The sequence below is a fragment of the Eublepharis macularius genome, chromosome 6 (assembly GCF_028583425.1).
Source record: "Eublepharis macularius isolate TG4126 chromosome 6, MPM_Emac_v1.0, whole genome shotgun sequence".
NCBI lineage: Eukaryota > Metazoa > Chordata > Lepidosauria > Squamata > Eublepharidae > Eublepharis > Eublepharis macularius.
In genome coordinates this window covers 11,378,897-11,395,874 of record NC_072795.1, presented here as the reverse complement: position 1 = coordinate 11,395,874, position 16,978 = coordinate 11,378,897, and the positions used below count along the sequence as shown (strand labels likewise).

Genomic DNA, 16,978 nt, shown 5'->3' with positions numbered 1-16,978 from the left:
AGCCTCAAGCTTTTCCAAGAAGCCGCTGCAGCTGCCAGGTTGATGCTGCACCACCACAGTTGGGGGGGGGGGAGTGCTGGGCCACCCACACAGCCCCAATCAGGAGAATGATGCACCCCGGTTTTTCCATTAGCTCTGCATGACTGAAGGGAGGGGGGAAGGAAACTAGCTCTCTCTACACCACACCGTCACTGCTGCTCATGACCCAGATTTATCTTCTCTTGTTCGGGCCGAGCCGGTGGAGGAAATGTATGCCGTACTTGGCAGCTGCCTCTCAGGGAGTCGTCAAAGTTAATTAGGTTGGGGGGCTCCCCCCTTGTGCTCTCTCTCTCTCTCTCTCTCTCTCGGGAGTGGGGGGGGGTCGATTTCAGGCTGAAGGTTTGCACCAGAGGCCCAGAGAGAACTTGTTGGGAAAGCAGGTGATGAAATTTTTCTTGAGCAAAGCTGTGACACCTTCGATTAGCAAGCACCGTTAGGAACCACTGTGGGATGGTGGGGCAGTGATGGACTGGCCCTGTTCACTTGCTAGCAGAGTTCTCCATGGGCCGCTACCCTGGAGGGCCACTGGTGGCTGAGAGGCAGCTGACTTACGGGGACCTGCTGCTCCGGCAGCAGTTACAGGGTCTGCTCGGCCCAGACCCAGGCCTCAGGGAAACGGTCTGCCCTGGCGTCGTCTCTGCCGCCCGCCAGATCTGGGCTGAGTGGATCCCGGTGCCACCAGCATTCCAGCAACCACTTGGATCAGCTTCCCACAGTAATGGAGAGTGCCGTCAAGTCACAGCCGACTTTCGGTGACCTCTGGTGGGGTTTTCCTGGCAAGAGACCAACAGAGGCGGTTTGCCATTGCCTGCCTCTGCAGCCTGGTCTTCCTTGGTGGTCTCCCATCCAATTGCTAACCAAGGTCGACCCTGCTTAGCTTTTGAGATCTGACAAGGTTGGGCTTGCCTGGGCCAGCTTCCTGTAGGACTGTTTTTAAAGGGACTAGGTCTCAGTAGTAAAGCATTTGTTTGGTATGCAGGTCTAGGGTTCAGTCCCTGACATCTCCAGGTAAAAGGGACCAGGTAGGAGCTGATGTGAAAGACAGATAAAGACCCTGGAGAGCAGCTGCTAAACAAGACTGAGCTTGATGGGCCAAGGGTCTGTTTCAGCAGGAGGCAGTTCCATGTGTACTGGCCCAGTCCTGGGGCAGGAAGGTTCCTGCTTGATGGTTCCAAAGCACTGCAGGAGTTTACTTGGACCAGTATTTTTTAACATAACAGGAAAGGGCTCCTAGGAAATGGCTAGGGTTGCCAACTCTTGGGGAATTCCTGGAGATTTGAGGGTGGTGGCTGGAGAGGGCAGCGTTTGGGGAGTGGAGGGACCTCAGCAGAATAGAGAGATCTCAACTCCCCACCCCTCACCCACCCACTGCAGCACAGTGGTTAAGTGGTTGGGCTGCAAATCAGCACTCTACTGGTTCGAGTCCCACTCCTGCCGTGAGCTCAGTAGGTGGCCTTGGGTAAGCCCCTCCTCTCAGCCCAGCTCCTCAGCTGTATTGTAGGGATAAGAACATTGACTTTGCTCACGGCTCTGGGTGAGGCACTAATCTGTCTAGAAGAGCGGTATATAAGCGCAGTTATTATTATTATTAACAAAGGCACAAATTATCTCCTTACACTTGTTATGTGGAAATTCCGTCCAGCTATCCTGATTTACAGCCGCCCACCGTCTCACTCTCCATAAATTGGTCTAATCCTCTTGGAAGTCCTCGAATCCAGCAATTGTCCCTGTGGCTTGTGTGGCTGAATTCTGTTCCTGTGATGGAAGCTTCCCGGGGAACCTTGGGCCACTCGCACATTCGCAGCCTAACCTACCTCATAGGGCTGTTGTGAAGATGAAATGGAGGAGAGGAGAATGACCTAAACTGCTCTGTGTCCCTGTTGAGGAGAAAGGTACAATATAAAAGAAGTACATAATACATTTCCACCTGTAACACAATTGCATTATGCAGTTTTCTGCCCTGGGAAACTTCAAGTGGGCAAGAACGGTGTGGGACATAGGAAGGTGGAACGTCTCTTTAAAATAAAACTCCCTGTATAGGGAAAACATGGAGTATTTTTTAAAAACTTGAACTACATTATATAATCATCGAACACATATCTCGACAGTCACCCACTATAGTCATCATTAATCATCTAGGTCATATATACACCTAAACAACATTCAAGGTATTGGTTATTACATATATGCCTTGGCCTTGGCCCAGCATACCTATGGGACTACCTCTTTCTCCATGGCAGCTTCGCTCATCTGAACAGGGTCTCCTAAAGGTGCCACCCTACACATGGGCAAAATCAACAGCAGCCCCCACATGGGCCCCTTGCCTTGTGCAACGGCCTGCCTGAGGTCAGGAGAGCCCCCCCCTCTCCTAGCTTTCCACAAACGATGCAAAACCGAATTATTCAAAAAGGCTTTTAAAACCCAGAGTTAAACAAACAGAGAATTGCATTCTGCAGGAAGAGCAGACAAAATCAATTTCATAGGATTTCTCTGCCTAGACGTCCCTTCGTGAGACACAAAATCAGGTAGCCTAGGGCAGGCGCCCTTTGATGAGATAGGGCAGCATGCGTCTTTCTGACCACAGGGACATGGCACAGAAAGCTGGCCAGGGTCCGATCCCCCCCTTCCTGGAATGCATTCACACGGTGAAATAAATTGGAACTTTGCCTCACACACACATCTGGACGCACACTAAACTGAATAAACGTGAATTTTAGAAATTTTAAAATTCTAGAGCTGTAAATGTGTTTTTAACTTGTAAAGGTCTATGGCCACATACAATAAATTTGTCTGTCTGTCTACTACCAAATAAGAAGCCCTACACTGATTTCTAAGGCCCTGATCCTTTGTTTCCAAGCTGCTTTGCCATTTTTAGTTCCAGCCTGAGAATGGGAGCACTGTTAGTTGCCTTTTGGAGACTGGGAATTGAGGAACGGTGGGCTGGGACAAGGACCCCAAATTAACTAGGGCAGGCGTCACACTTGAATCCAGCCCTCTCAAGGTGGAATTTAACTACCTGAGAATAACTGCTTACGAACCGGAGAACTGAAATATCGGAAACAAATTAAAAAACTCCAAAAAATATCCCCTCGTCAATACGCAAGTCCCAATCTGAGGATTCCTGGGGAGGATTATGGTTTCCTCTGCTTAACCTTTGTGTAAGATATGGGAATTGAGAGGTATACAGATCACGAAGACAGGCATTATTTGCAGAGAGCTAGGTTTCAATGGTAAGCACAGAAAATGAGGATCGGTGTATTGCACATCAAAGTGTATCGTTAATTGTAAAACGCTATAAAAGAGAGATTATTCCATCAGCCCCGGCCACCCCTTTCAGGAGAAGGCAACTCTGATTAGATCTTATTAAAAATCCACACTTCTGATGTGCAATTAAAGGCAGGTGCTAAAATCAATTAACACCGTCAACACTGATAAAAAAAAGAGAGATAGGAACCTGGCAGAGCGATTTATCCTTGTTCTTCTAGCCTTCTCAATGTGACCTGCCTGCGGAAGCCCACCCATTCCACCGTGTTTTATTGGGAACTATTTCTGTTCGTGCGAGCCTGTGAACTATGCAAAGATCTTTCTTAGCCCTGTGGCTGCATGCACGGGGATGGGGGGGAAACAGCCCATTAAATCGCACCAGAAAAAAAAGCTCCATCTGGAGACATCTAGGACGTGGGGGTGGGGGGAGGACATATGCCGGTTTCTAAGTGAGCATCACTATGGAGATGGAGGACTCAGAAGAGAACTGGGAACCCTGCACTGCCCTTTTCTTCCCTGGCGCTGGGCTTCCCAATTATTCGAGAGACAGAAACGGGATTAAAGCAATTTACTTGTGGCAGAGGATTAAAAAAAAAAAGTCTCTCTCTCTCTCTCTCTGCCTTTCTCCCATACACTTTTGGGAGATCTGCACCAGAGAGCAAGAGTGAAAGAGGAAACTCAGGTTCCTCCATCTCTCCTTCATCCAAAGATGGATGGAGAGAATTAAAATGATTCACGGGTTCTCTGGCAGTTTCATTAACAGCCACAAAGAGCAGGGAGCTGGACTCCCTCCAGAATTAGCTATCGGAGGGAGGCGGGCGGAGGGGAGCGGAGGGAATGAGTGCGGGGGGAGGGGTGCGGAAGTAGCCACACAAAAACCTTGGGCCACAAATGACCTTTCCACAGGCACGTTGGTGTTCCGCCCAGCCTGTCCTGAATCTCTGCAGAGGGGCAATGGCGTTGCAGGTGCAGCTCTGCCTTGACGAGAAATCCACTAGTCGCAACCATTTGGCTCTGTTCGAGCATGCAGCTGAAACGGTCCATAGCTGGATGCCATTTCACTGCCTGGGGCCCAACCTCTCCCCGGCCCCTGCAAAAGGAAGCCGACAGCCAGGTCAGTGGCTTTTACAGAGCAACTGGACTGGGCTTCGCAGCAAACTGGGATTGGCCACACTTCTTCTTCGGGGACCCCGATTACTACCGCATAGCCAAAGTCTGCTTCGAACATGCCTAATGCTCAGTGCTCAGCCTTGACTGCTTCCTGTTGTCAAGTCCAATGCTTTCTGGCTCAGAGCTTCCTCCTCTATTCGGTAACGTGCATAACATGGCGTCAAGCTGCAACCGACTTGCGGCAATGCCAGCAAGGAGCTTTCAAGGCAAGCGAGAGGCAGAGGGGGTTTTTGCCCTGGCCTCTCTTTCGTACTCTGCCCTTAAAAAGAAAGCAAAATTCTGTATCGGAGTTAAGACCAGGACACCGAACAGCGCGCAAGTGCCAGACTAAGGAAGGCTGCACCCTGCAATTGGTGTAAACCCTGAAAATTAAACACTTTGACAAGCTCTTACTTTGCATAATACACTCTTGTTTTTGCTAATCACAGAGAGGGGCAAGGCTCTTTCTGCTTGATCATTTCGATCCCATTTTTATGCTTGTCGTTCATTCTCAGCCTAACCTACCTCACAGGGTTGTTGTGAGGATAACATGGAGGGGAGAGCCTTGCAAACCACCCTGAACTCCTCGGAGGCATTGGGTGGTGATGGAATAAAATAATATCAATAATCTTCAGGCACACTTCTTCGCTTCTGAGATTATGGCAGGTACAGGCCACATATCAGAAAGCGTAATTTTGCAGCCAGGGAAGCTAGAAACTTTTTTTTTTTTTAAATGGAGGCTCTTGGAAAAATGCACATGCTTTTTCTGCACAAATACAGTATGCTTAGTCTCTCTATATGAGACACTTCAGCACGTGCTCGAGTGTAGGGAGATGCAATGTTAGCTGGGAAGCATAGTTTAAAAAGACAGAGCCAGCAGAGATCGCTCCTCAGAAGGTTTATTGATTTCATCTATGCCTCCAGGAAGGCTCTGTCAATTTCACCTCTCCAGTCCCAAACCGGGTGGGATCGCAACCAGAGGGCGGCAATGAATGGAAATGGGCTGGAGCTGCCGTCCAGAGCCAGGCCTGGACCTGGAGAGGTTATAATGGTTTTCCTTTTGGCATTTCACAGCCCCTTCACACAGCTTTGCCCTGCTGCTGGCTCTGTCTTTTTAAATTACCCTTCCCGGCTACCGTTGCATCTCCCGACACGTGTCAGATGTCTCGTGCAGAGAGACTCTTAAGAGTTCTGCTGATATTCTAAGACGACTTTCCATCCTAATTAGAAACATGAAAATATCACTCATATGCACGGCAAGGATGGATTGTACCCTAAATATGTAACTATGGGGAGGAGGAGACAAGGGGAGGGAATTGTGCATAACCACACATCTATTACCAACACAACTCATCCCCTTTTTCCTCTGGTTCCTCTAAGTCCAGTTTGTGACACAGCCACTTCTGGGATACTCCATTTCTTTCTCCAGCGTATGATACATCCACCCCGCCCAAGGACTCCCTTCCTTTCTCCATCATGTGACACAGCCACCCTTCCTGATGACTCCATCCCCATCACTGACACAACAAAATGTAACAAGGCACCAGAACAAAGCACACATATGTATCTATGCTTAATGTGCCCAACGTGTTCTAATTGCAGAAATCTAATTTCAGGCTGCGGAGTCCCGGGTATCTAGAGGGCCCACAGATCGGAGTGTCAAACCAATGTGTGGCAGCCAGGCAGGCAGCAGCATCTAGGGCCTTCGCTCGCCTTGACCACAGCTAAGATGTCATGCCATATGAAGAGAAAGGCCAAGATGACATCCGCATCGGACAGTTCCAGCTGTGCTTTATTAAGAAACAAAAAGGAGCATGATAAAAAACCCCAAGGGTCATGAGATGTCAGGGGGACCAAGCCCAGAATCTGGAGCTTTAGGGAGGTTCCTCTCCTTTCCAAAGACTGTTGAGAAGTTACAGCCCAGATTGGACCACTCCAATATAACTGGAGGAGACTAAAAATGTTAACAACAACAACATTTGATTTATATACCGCCCTTTAGGACAATTTAATGCTACACTCAGAGCGGTTTACAAAGTACGTTACTACTATCCCCAATTACCCTGTGAAGTGGGTGGGGCTGAGAGAGCTCTGAAAGAGCTGTGACTAAGCCAAGGTCACCCAGCTGGCTTCAAGTGGGGAATCAAACCTGGTTCTCCAGATCAGAGTCCTGCCGCTCTTAACCACTACACCAGACAAAAACAAAAGATTATGGCACAGCCAAAAGATTTTTAAAAACCTCTGACACCCCACTCCCTTTCCACATATCAGCTGGGAGAGAGGCTTTAGAGGAAAAATGTTCAATACAAACAGATTTGGCAGCAGAAAACGTTCCCATCCAGTTCCACGGGGAATTGACTCCTGTTGCCAACTGCAGAGAAAGCATTTGAAATTTTAAAAAAGCACACACACCCCAAATATATATATATATATGCAGGAAGAAATCCCTGAGAGCGACCCAGAGGAATTTTGGCTCCAGCAGTCCAAGGGAAGCCGTCCAGTACATGGTCCTTTTCCTTCGAAAGGTGCTGAGCCCCTCCGGTCCGGTGGTTCACAGGTCAATGGTGGAGAGGAAGTTCTCCCCTTCTGTGTCCTGAAGGTGGCGCGTGGGGGTTGGTGGACTGAGAGGCGAGTGGAGGCTTCGCCCCAGGGCCAGGTCAGACGGGGACAACTCCTCTCCCTTCTGCATGATGTAGAGAAAGTAATGGAAGCCGCTGCCGTATGTGACGTGACGGGTGGACCAGCCATAGGCGGGCTGAGCGTAGTGACGCTTGCGGAAGTGGGGCTGGGCAAACGTGATGGAGATGAAGCAGCCCTTGGGTCGCAAGACTCTGCTGACCTGAAAGAAAAGAGAGGCAAAGTTACAGAAGACCCCCATCGCTGCGCTCGCCGCATCTGGTTTTTCAGAAGATATGGGGGGAATCTCACCCATCACACCCACTCCAATCTCCAACAACAGAACCAGCAATACAAAAGAGCCAGTTTGGTGTAGTGGTTAGGAGTGGCAGGACTCTGTCTGACTCTACAAAGTAACCCTGGAGTTCTTTGGCAGTCTCCCATCCAAGTACTAAGCAGGGCTCCCCTGTTTGAGAGCCAGTTTGGTGTAGTGGTTAGGAGCAGCAGGACTCTAATCTGGAGAGGCAGGTTTGATTCCCCACTCCTCTGCTTGAAACCAGCAGGGTGACCTTGGGTCAGTCACAGCTCTCTCAGAGCTCTCTCAGCCCCACCCACCTCACAGGGTGATTGTTGTAAGGATAATAATAACAGACCTAGTGGGCATTAAGTTGTCCTGAAGGGAAGTATATAAATTGAATGTTGTTGTTGTTAAAAGCTTCATTTTCCTAATTAGAAAGCTAAACAACACAGAGAATACCATTCGCTTTTACAGGCTGTACATGGACTTGTGTTTGTAGAAGGGCAACAGGGTTAGGACTCCTGTGGGGTCATGCACCTCTTGACCTTCCAGCATAGTGGCTGGACTGTGAAGCAGCACTCTGCCAGTTCGACTCCACTACTGCCATGAGCTCAGCAGGCGGCCTTGGGTAAGCCACTCGTCTCAGCCCCAGCTCCCCAGCTGGATCATGGGGATAATAACAATGCTGACTTTTCAAGCATATACTGCTGCAGCATAGTGATTAAGTGGTTGGGCTGCAAATCAGCACTCTGTTGGTTTGACTCCTGCTATTGCCATGAGCAAAGCAGGTGGCCTTGAGCAAGCCACTCCTCTCAGCCCACTCTGAGTGGGACATTTTTTGTATAGAAGAGCAGTATATATGCACAGTTGTTATTGTTATTATTATTTGAATTACACGCAACAATCAATAATAAAGATCACATGTTATCATTGATTGGCCTTGCTAAACTGATACAAGTTTCCACCAGAGACCTAAGTATCAGCCGGGTATTGGTGTAATATGTATGCTGTTCCAAGTAACGCCGTCTTTTGCAGTTCTGTAGGTGTTATGTCAGAAAGCTGCAGTTTTTCCATATAAGTTGCTATAGTTTTAAAAATAGTTCCCACTGCCCCGATGACAATGGGGACTACTGTATTATCATTATCGCTGTTCCCCATCCTATGGTGTACACAGGTTGTTCAAACACAGACGAAACAGCCTTATACTGAATTGTACTATCAGTCCATCAAGCACTGTCTACTCAGCCTGGCAGGGGCTCTCCAGCGTCTCAGGCAGGGGTCTTTCACATCACCTAAACTGCTTGGTTCTTTAAAACAAGAGATGCTGGGGATTGAACCTGGGGCCTTCTGCATGCCGAGCAAATACTCTACCATGACCCCTCGCCTTGTTTGGTGAGCTAGAGAGCCAGTTTGGTGTAGCGGTTAAGAGCGTGGGACTTTAATCGGGAGAACTGGGTTTGATTCCCCACTCCTACGCTTGAAGCCAGCGGGGTGACCTTGGGTCAGTCGCAGCTCTCTCAGAGCTCTCTCAGCCCCACCCACCTCACAGGGTCATTGTTTTGGGGGTAATAATAACACTTTGTAAACCGCTCTTAGAGGGCATTAAGTTGTCTTGAAGGGCGGTACATAAATCGAATGTTGTTGTTTTTGCTGCTGTTGTTGTTATGGGTTCTCCAAGCCCATCCGTTTGATTTTCCAAATGAATAGCCAAGGGTGAAAGATCCCATTCATGGTCACCCAGTGGGCACTGCTGGGCTTGCAAAAGGGAGATCTGTCCAGGGCGGGGAGACTGTGCAGGTGCCCAGATGAGAACAGGCAGGTGCTACGGGGAATGTCACAAAACGGGCACCATTCTTCATCCCCGACAATGTAACATGGGCATAGTTTCTTGAGTACGAAGAAACAAGAACTTTAAAGATCTGAGGCCTGCCTCCGTGAACTCACAAGGCAGCCATGGGCAACTCGTACTCGCTCAAGCTACAGTGTGCAATATGGTGGTAACAACTCTTAGAAGGTTCAGAGGGGTTGCCAAGCTAATATGTACCAGTGGTCTTTGATGCTTCCAGACCCACTGAGCTGCCTTTGGTCAAGTCAGACCGCCAGTGCATTTCCTCCAACTGGTGGTGGCTCCCTGGGGCTATCTTTCCTGGCACAGCTGCCCGAGACCCCTTTTAACTGGGAAGATGCTGGAGCCAGAACCCGGGGCGTTCAGCAAGCAAATCACGTGTCCTACCACAGAGAGAGAGCCCCTCCCAGAACATAATTTCGAGCAACAATCTGGCTTTTAAATCTCCCTTTTTGGGGAGCACACATGAATCCCAGCACCCTCGAGAACGGAATGCCTCCCCCCATCTCCCCGGTTTGCACGGCAACCAAACTTCTGGATGTGCCTCCTGTCCTCAGCCCGCCAGGACATTCCCGAGCCAAGATCTTAAAGTGACGGCCTGTCCAAGGTACGGCTTGTTTAAAGCAGAGCGGACTTGACCCTTTTAATCATCATTTTCTCCTCTCTGGAACTAAGCTGCTGCTAATAGGATGGAAAAGAACATCAATTTTCTTGCTTGGCTTTATCCAAAGTCAAAGGCATTTACGGCCAGCGCCGGCGTGCTCGGCATGTTAACTCGGCTGCTGGGGGTTGGCAGCCAGCGCTCGGCTTGCTCGGCTCCTTCCCTCCCCTCACCCCCCCCCGCCGTGGCACCATGGCACGCCCAGCAGAGCCGGGAAACACCCCCGCATTCGGCTGCCCGGCCCCCGTGACAGGTGCGGATCGAATGCCCTTTCCTTCTCATGACTCACCATTTAACCAGAACAGCCTGTAGTGGAAGGCTGGAACAGCCCTCTCTGAATGGGGCTCAGGGGAGAAAGGAATGCGTGGATTTCTACAGCTGGGGAAGAGGATTTGGGGAAGGAGGGAAAGCATTATGATTGCAGGGGCCATGCTAACTTTTGAGGGTCACAATACCAGGATTTCAGATCCTTTCTGGGGCACTCATGCCTTACCACGGGGGCGCCCAAAGGAACGCCTTCTGTCATGCAGACATTTGCTTCTGCTGCAATCTGCCCGAGCACATCCTCTTTGGGCCAGAGAGCATCTTATGCATGAAGGGGAAAGAAGAAGCGGTACTACCATGATGAAATGGTGCCTTGATAAGTGGCTACAGTGTTAGTGTAGGCATCTTAAGGTATGCCATTGGCAGGGGGGGCAGAGGGAGACGGCATGGTATAGCCTGATCTTGTCGGATTGCGGAAGCTAAGCAGGGGTGGCCCCAGTCTCTGTTTGGATGGGACACCACTAATGAAGACAGGGTTGTTCAGAGACAGGCTACGGCAAATCACCTCTTTCTGTCTTTTGCCTTGAAAAACCCATGAATGGTGCTGCCATAAGGTGGCTGTGACTTGATGGCACACATCAAGGAATGGAGGGGGAGGGAGTAGCAAACTTTCACTGCAGGACAGCTGAGATGCGATGAAGCGGTAACTTATGGGACATCAAATGCACGGATCCTCTATAACGAACCAGCTACGGAGACCAGCTGTGACTCACGAAAGCTCCTACCCTACCACAAATTCTATTAGTCCTATAGGTGCTACTGGACTCTTGCTCTTTTTCTACGGCTACAGACAGACTAACATGGCTACCCATCTTGATCTAGTCACAGAGCGTAAATGAAATAGTAAATAAACAGCATTCTGTTTCTAGCATCAGCGACGGGCTTCAGAGAATCCGCAAACAAAGGAAACATCCTCCCCACGTCATTTGTCCCCGGCCGTTTGCACTGAGAGGTAGACTGCTTCTGAACATGGAGGCTCTTTTAGCCCCCCCTAGCCCTCCAGGATCTTGTATCATTTAGGCAGGCCTGTAAGACCGAGATGTTCCGCCAGGCATATGGTGGAGGCTAATTTTAGTCCATCAGTGCCGAGCCTTCCACCGGTCTCCCTCTATGAGGGGTTATGGAGGGTCCACTGCTGGCTGCCCCAAAAAGGGGTACAGCAATCTATCTGTTCACTACTAACTCCACTTTTTGTATGCTGACGGGCAGGAGTGCAGGACTGCCCCGTCTTGGAATGGTTTTATTAATTGCTGTTTTTATGCTGTGGTTATTGTTTTTATGTTGTATTTTAATCAATGTTGTACCTCTCCCTGAGTCCACTTGTGGGGAGGGCGGGTAAAAAAATATAATAAATAAATAAAATAAATAAATGCTTTTTTAAAACACCTGTCTTAAACTCACTTCCCAGCACCTTGGAGGTAGTGACTTCTCTAAGTTAATCACAGGTTACATGAGAAAAGACTTTTATTTTCTCTCTCCTGCCATTCAGATTGCCAACAATGGGGACTAGAAGCATGCTTAAGAAAACAAATGGGAGACTGGGATTCTTAACATGCCACCTTACGCATGAGAATGCAAAAAACCAGCCCCTGCTCAAGCCGCATGTGGAATGCAAACAGCACCAAAAGCAGGTAGGAGAGGGAAAGGAAGCATTCCCCGGTGCCCTGGGATCAAGTGAGGATAAGAGGATACAAAAGCCAGAAGGAGAGAGAGAGAGAGAGCGCGCGCACAGGGCTCTGCCAAAGGCAGACATGGCTTGCCAAAGAGGGTTTCACAAATCCGTACATCAGAGAAAGTCAAATTACATCTTTCGCTTTACAACAAAAGCGTCCAGCAGGACAAGGAGGAAAAATGATAGGTGGGAATGACACATAGCAGGCTCAGACTCTAAGGGAAAGGGGGACGTACCCAGGTTGACCAAGGTGGTCCCTGGCCCTAAGGAAGCCCGCCTCGCTTCAACCAGGGCCAGGGCCTTTTCAGTCCTGGCCCCAGCCTGGTGGAACGCTCTGTCAATGGAGACCCGGGCCCAGCGGGACATATTATCATTCCGCCGGGCCTGTAAGACAGAGCTGTTCCGCCAGGCGGTCGGTGGTTGAAGGGGATGGTGCCATGTCGGCCTCCCACCTTTGGGGTGGGGGGTTCTCCCCACCATTGCACCTTGATGTATTTGGTTAATTTATTTTATTACTGTTTATTGTATGTTGATTTTAGAATTATTGTTTTCTTATTTTTATTGATTTTAACTGTTGTTCACTGCCCAGAGCCCCTGAGGATGGGCGGTTTATAAATCGAAATAATAAATAAAAATAATAAATAAGGGGACAACGGCTTCGCTACAGTTATGCCAACATGTATTCTATGGCTAAAGAAGGCCAAAATCTACACTGCCCCCCCCCCTCCACTCCTCCAGAGTCACCCACTTGCTGCTGTAGCATAGCAGTTAAGCGGTTGGGCTGCAAATCACCACTCTGCTGGTTCGAATCTCACCACTGCCATGAGATCAGCAGCCCCAGCTCTCTCTATTGTGGGGATACTAATAACGCTGCCCTTGTCCACCACTGCTCTTTGTGGGGCACTAATCTGTCGAGGAGAGCAGCATTATAAGCGCAGTTATTATTACTTGTCACTCTCATAGGCTAGTTAGGCCAATTTTCTGCAAAAATGATTATTAAGCAAATAGAAGAATAAGCCTTGCTGGGGAAGAATCCCCCTGGCTTCTGCAAAGGGAAACCCTGCCTTACCACCTTCTGGAGTTCGTTGTGAGTGCTAACAAGAATGTGGATATGGGTGTGCAGGTAGATACGATGCATTTCGGCTTTCGCCCCATTATGCATTTTGGTAGCAGAGAACTTGTGATCATGGGATCAGAGGACCAATTTTCTCAGGGCTTAGCAACTGGTAAAACATGAAATAAAAGGTAGAAGTAACCGGACAATGCATAGAGTGGAAGGAGGTATTAGGGTTTTTTTTTTAGCTATCTGTATCAGGATCGTGATGTCAAACTTGTTCATAAATGCTTATTCAGGAGGAAGAAAATCAAAAACGGAGCCTCTGAAGAGCGCTAAGAAGATCTTGGCAACATCGCAGCAAATGAGGTTCGCTGAAGCGCAAAATGATCTTTGGAGTCCCGGTGGAAAGTTTGATGGCAGCTGCGAGGGAGGCCAAATTCTATGAAAGGAGAAGGGGGGCAGGAAACAAAACAGCTGGTATCGCCGTTCCTTTGTAGAAATTCAGGACATGGCCACATCTGGAAGACTCTGTAGAGTTCTGCTCACCGTTATCTCAAAAGGACATCGGGCTGGTGGAAAAGATACAGGTAAGAGCAACTGAAACAAGAGGGATTATAAGCGCTTTGCCTACAAGGAGAGTTTGGGGGCTTTTCAGTTCAGAAAGGAAATCCTATTAATGGGGAATATGATAATTATAAAGATCATTTCAAGAGGGTAGCTGTGTTGGTCTATAGTAGAAGAGCAAGATTTGGGCCCAGTAGCCCCTTAAAGACCAACTAGATTTCCTGGGTAGGAGCTTTCTGACTCTCGGAAGCTCATATCCTGGAAACCTAGTTGTTCTTTAAGGGGCTGCTGGGCCCAAATCTTGATATTTATAAAGTTATACGTAGGCCAGGGGATGTGGATGGCAAACTCTCTCTTTCTCCCACACGCCAGCCCTTAAAATCAGCGCTGAAATCAATGGACAGGAGATTCAGGGCGAAGGACTCCTTCGCGCCACGGTGGGTTAACTTAAGGGCTGCTAGATTTAGTAACCATCATGAGCTCAGATGGCTCCGAAAGAGGATTAGACAAATTCACGGAGGACAGCCTTGGGAGGGGCTACTCCCCCAGGATGCTTCCATGGTCCCTTTTAACACCAATGGCGGGGAAGTTGTGGCCGCAGCGGAAGCAGTTGGCTTCTTGCTGCACTTTTGGGCTTGCCAGTGCCATCTGAGACCAGCTGGGCCTGTGGATTGATCCAGCAACGGTGGGATCTCGGGTTCTGAAGGAAAGAAGCCTACTGAGATACAAGCCAGCTCGTTTAAATGCAGGAGGGTCAATTCTGTCTATCAACCATAGAGTGATTTGTGGGGGGGGGGGTGCATTCTCCTACCAGCGATGTTCAGGCTAGAAGTGTACACTGCCCCTCCCTCCACCAACCTAACTCTCCTTATGTGCCTCAATCATGTCAAGAGATTTCTTTGCTTTGCAGACCTAAACTTGAGAGTGCGGATACCAATGCCCCCCGCAACCCACGCTAATGGAACATTCCTGGTTTACAATCTCACCTCCAGAAGCGGGAACCAGATGCCCTGTGCTAGGGGTTCATGACAGTTTCATAACATTTTGTTTGTATGATGTGGTTTTATTATGACTAGAAGTGGGCACGAACCGAAATATGAACCAAAGTTCGTCATGAACTGGGCCAGTTCGTAGTTCGCGAACCGCTAGTTCGTTGGAAGGCATTTCTGATGAACCGCAACGATTTTTAAGGCAGTTTGTTTGCTTCATTTTTCGGTTTGTCACTGCAGACAGCCTGGCGCCGATCAATCAGTTACTTAGGCAATGGGGGGGATGGGCCTTCTGCAGACCTTCTGCTTACCCAGAAGTGATGTATTCAGGAACCAAACGAGCCGGTTTGCAAACCAGGCAATTTCATGCCGGTTTGTAGTTCGTGAAACGCGACAAACCACGAACTGCAACGAACCGCTGTTTCCCCAGTTCATGCCCATCTCTAATTATGACTTTACTGAATATCACATTTTTGTATCGGTTTTAACTGTTGTAATTGTGGTGAACCTCTTCGAGATCTTAATTGAAGAGAAGCTGTATAAAAACTGAATAAATAAATAATAAATACATTTTCAACGTTTGATTGGCCCAGAGGCAAAAACCAAGGGTAGAAAAAAGCCAAAGAGGCTGTAGAGGATCCAATACGCCCTCCTCTTCTCCCAGGGGAGCCGTCAGTTTATAGGAAATGCAGTTGCCCACAGCTAGCAGCATGGAACTTTGCCAGCGAGACACTTTGGGGGTGGCAGAGACAGAGAGAAAAGAAGGACTGCAGTCGATGCAGCCCCTCCCTCCTTTGGGGCTGCTGTGAATTTAGTGCAGAGAGCTAGAAAGGCAAGAGCCCCTGAGATTGAGGTTGCTCTTGGGTTTTCTCAGCTCAGCACCGACGAGGCAGTGGAGTCACATTTTTCATGTAAAATAAATGAATTAAAACCCCTGCTAATAAAAAATCTGCACATCAGAACAAAAGGTTCTCATCTAGTTCTTTGCACACTGAGCTAGTCTTCTGCATACAGGGAAATATTAAGGATGGGGAAGGTTCGGAAAAATGCCAGCCCTCCCTGCAGCCTGAAGCGGCACAACCCATTTGGCTGCCTCATTCTGCTCCCTGTATAGGGCTTGGGCCTCCACAAGATGCCAAGCCTGGAAGAAACCATTTCAGCCCACAACTGAAGGCTGCGTGCTCGAATCCATTTAATAACATCCCACCCACAGAAAGCTAGCAGTGAAAGGGGAAAGGGTTCCAGTCTAGAGTGGAAATTCTTGGGAGATTTGGGGAGAGAGGTACCTTAGCAAGGCACAATGTTAAGTCCACCCTCCACAGCAGCTATTTCCTCCAGGAGAACAACTGATTGCTGTAGCCTGGAGCTCAACGGTCATTCCAGCAGATCTCCAGGGTGCACCTGGAAATTGGCAACCCTAAATTTAGTCTCCCCTCTCTCTCCTCCCCCTTCAACATCCTGTATGGAGAAGCACATTTGATTCCGAGATACCAACAGCAGCCAGAACTGGCTCATACATTAAATCCCACAGACTTGGCCTTGTTTCTCTGAGCACGTAAAATGGGACTCCTTTTCTTCCGTGCATTCCTGGGACCCCTGCATGGCTCCCGTCCTGCCCCTTGGAGAGAACCTATAACCCTCCTTTTTCACCTCAACCCTGAGAACAGCACTCGGGCTGAGCCATCTCTGATCCTTCAAAGCCTGCCTCAGCCACTTCCACAAAATAATTTTTCTTTCTACCTGCCCCCATCCCAGGAATTACATAGCAAAACGCTTTTTGCAGGTTTAGATTAAATCTGTGTTTAGATCAAACACAGGGTGGGGTGGGAAGTGAAGAAGGTTTGAAGGGGAACTTGCTTCCCCAAGGCTGAGAGAGAACAGCTCTTCATAAACATGAAATTGCTTATTTTAATTAATTCCTTTATACCTCGCTTTTCTTCCCAAAGGCGACCCAGTGCCGCTCACGGCGATTTTATCCCCACAAGAACCCTGTGAGGTAGGTTAGACTGAGAGTGTGTGACTGGCCCAAGGTCACCCAGCAAGCTTCCATGGCAGAGTGGGGATTCGAACTTGGGTCTTCTGGGCTGACATGCTTACCGCGATACCACCTGGGCGCTTATGCTGCCTACAGCCAGAGACGTGAATCCGTCCCAGAAATAAAGTTGGCGCATACGAGGCCGCTGGCTTGGTGTGTAGCCTCACTGAACCAAGTGCGCAGCTGTGCGTATGTACCGGAACGGCTTTCTGATGGTTCTTTCGAGCAAGTCAAGGTCACGTTGTACTTGAAAGGCCAAGTTAGCCGAAAAGAGAGGCCCGCACATGCAAACTCTTCAGTTCTCAAACTAAATTAAACAAGAAACTGGGGTAGAACAAGAAACACAACACACTGCACGGAATTGGGAAAAAAATGTGTATCCGTGTGTTCCCAAGGACAGTCTTTATCAGACTCTGTATTTCAGAATTGTTTTTGTGCAACGTTTTTGGAACCTTATGTCTTTT

At 48.8% G+C, this 16,978-nt stretch overlaps 1 protein-coding gene across 2 annotated transcripts in view; it reads right to left on the bottom strand.

Moving 5' to 3' along the window:
* Positions 1-6,236: 6,236 nt before the first annotated feature.
* EEF1AKMT4 (EEF1A lysine methyltransferase 4) overlaps positions 6,237-16,978 on the bottom strand; it is a 31,808-nt gene continuing 21,066 nt past the window's right edge. For both annotated transcript variants that reach the window (XM_054983702.1, XM_054983704.1), the window contains exon 3: positions 6,237-7,291. In XM_054983702.1, coding sequence (XP_054839677.1) covers positions 7,004-7,291 — 288 coding nt within the window. In that variant the 3' untranslated portion in view covers positions 6,237-7,003. The remainder of the gene's footprint in view (positions 7,292-16,978) is intronic.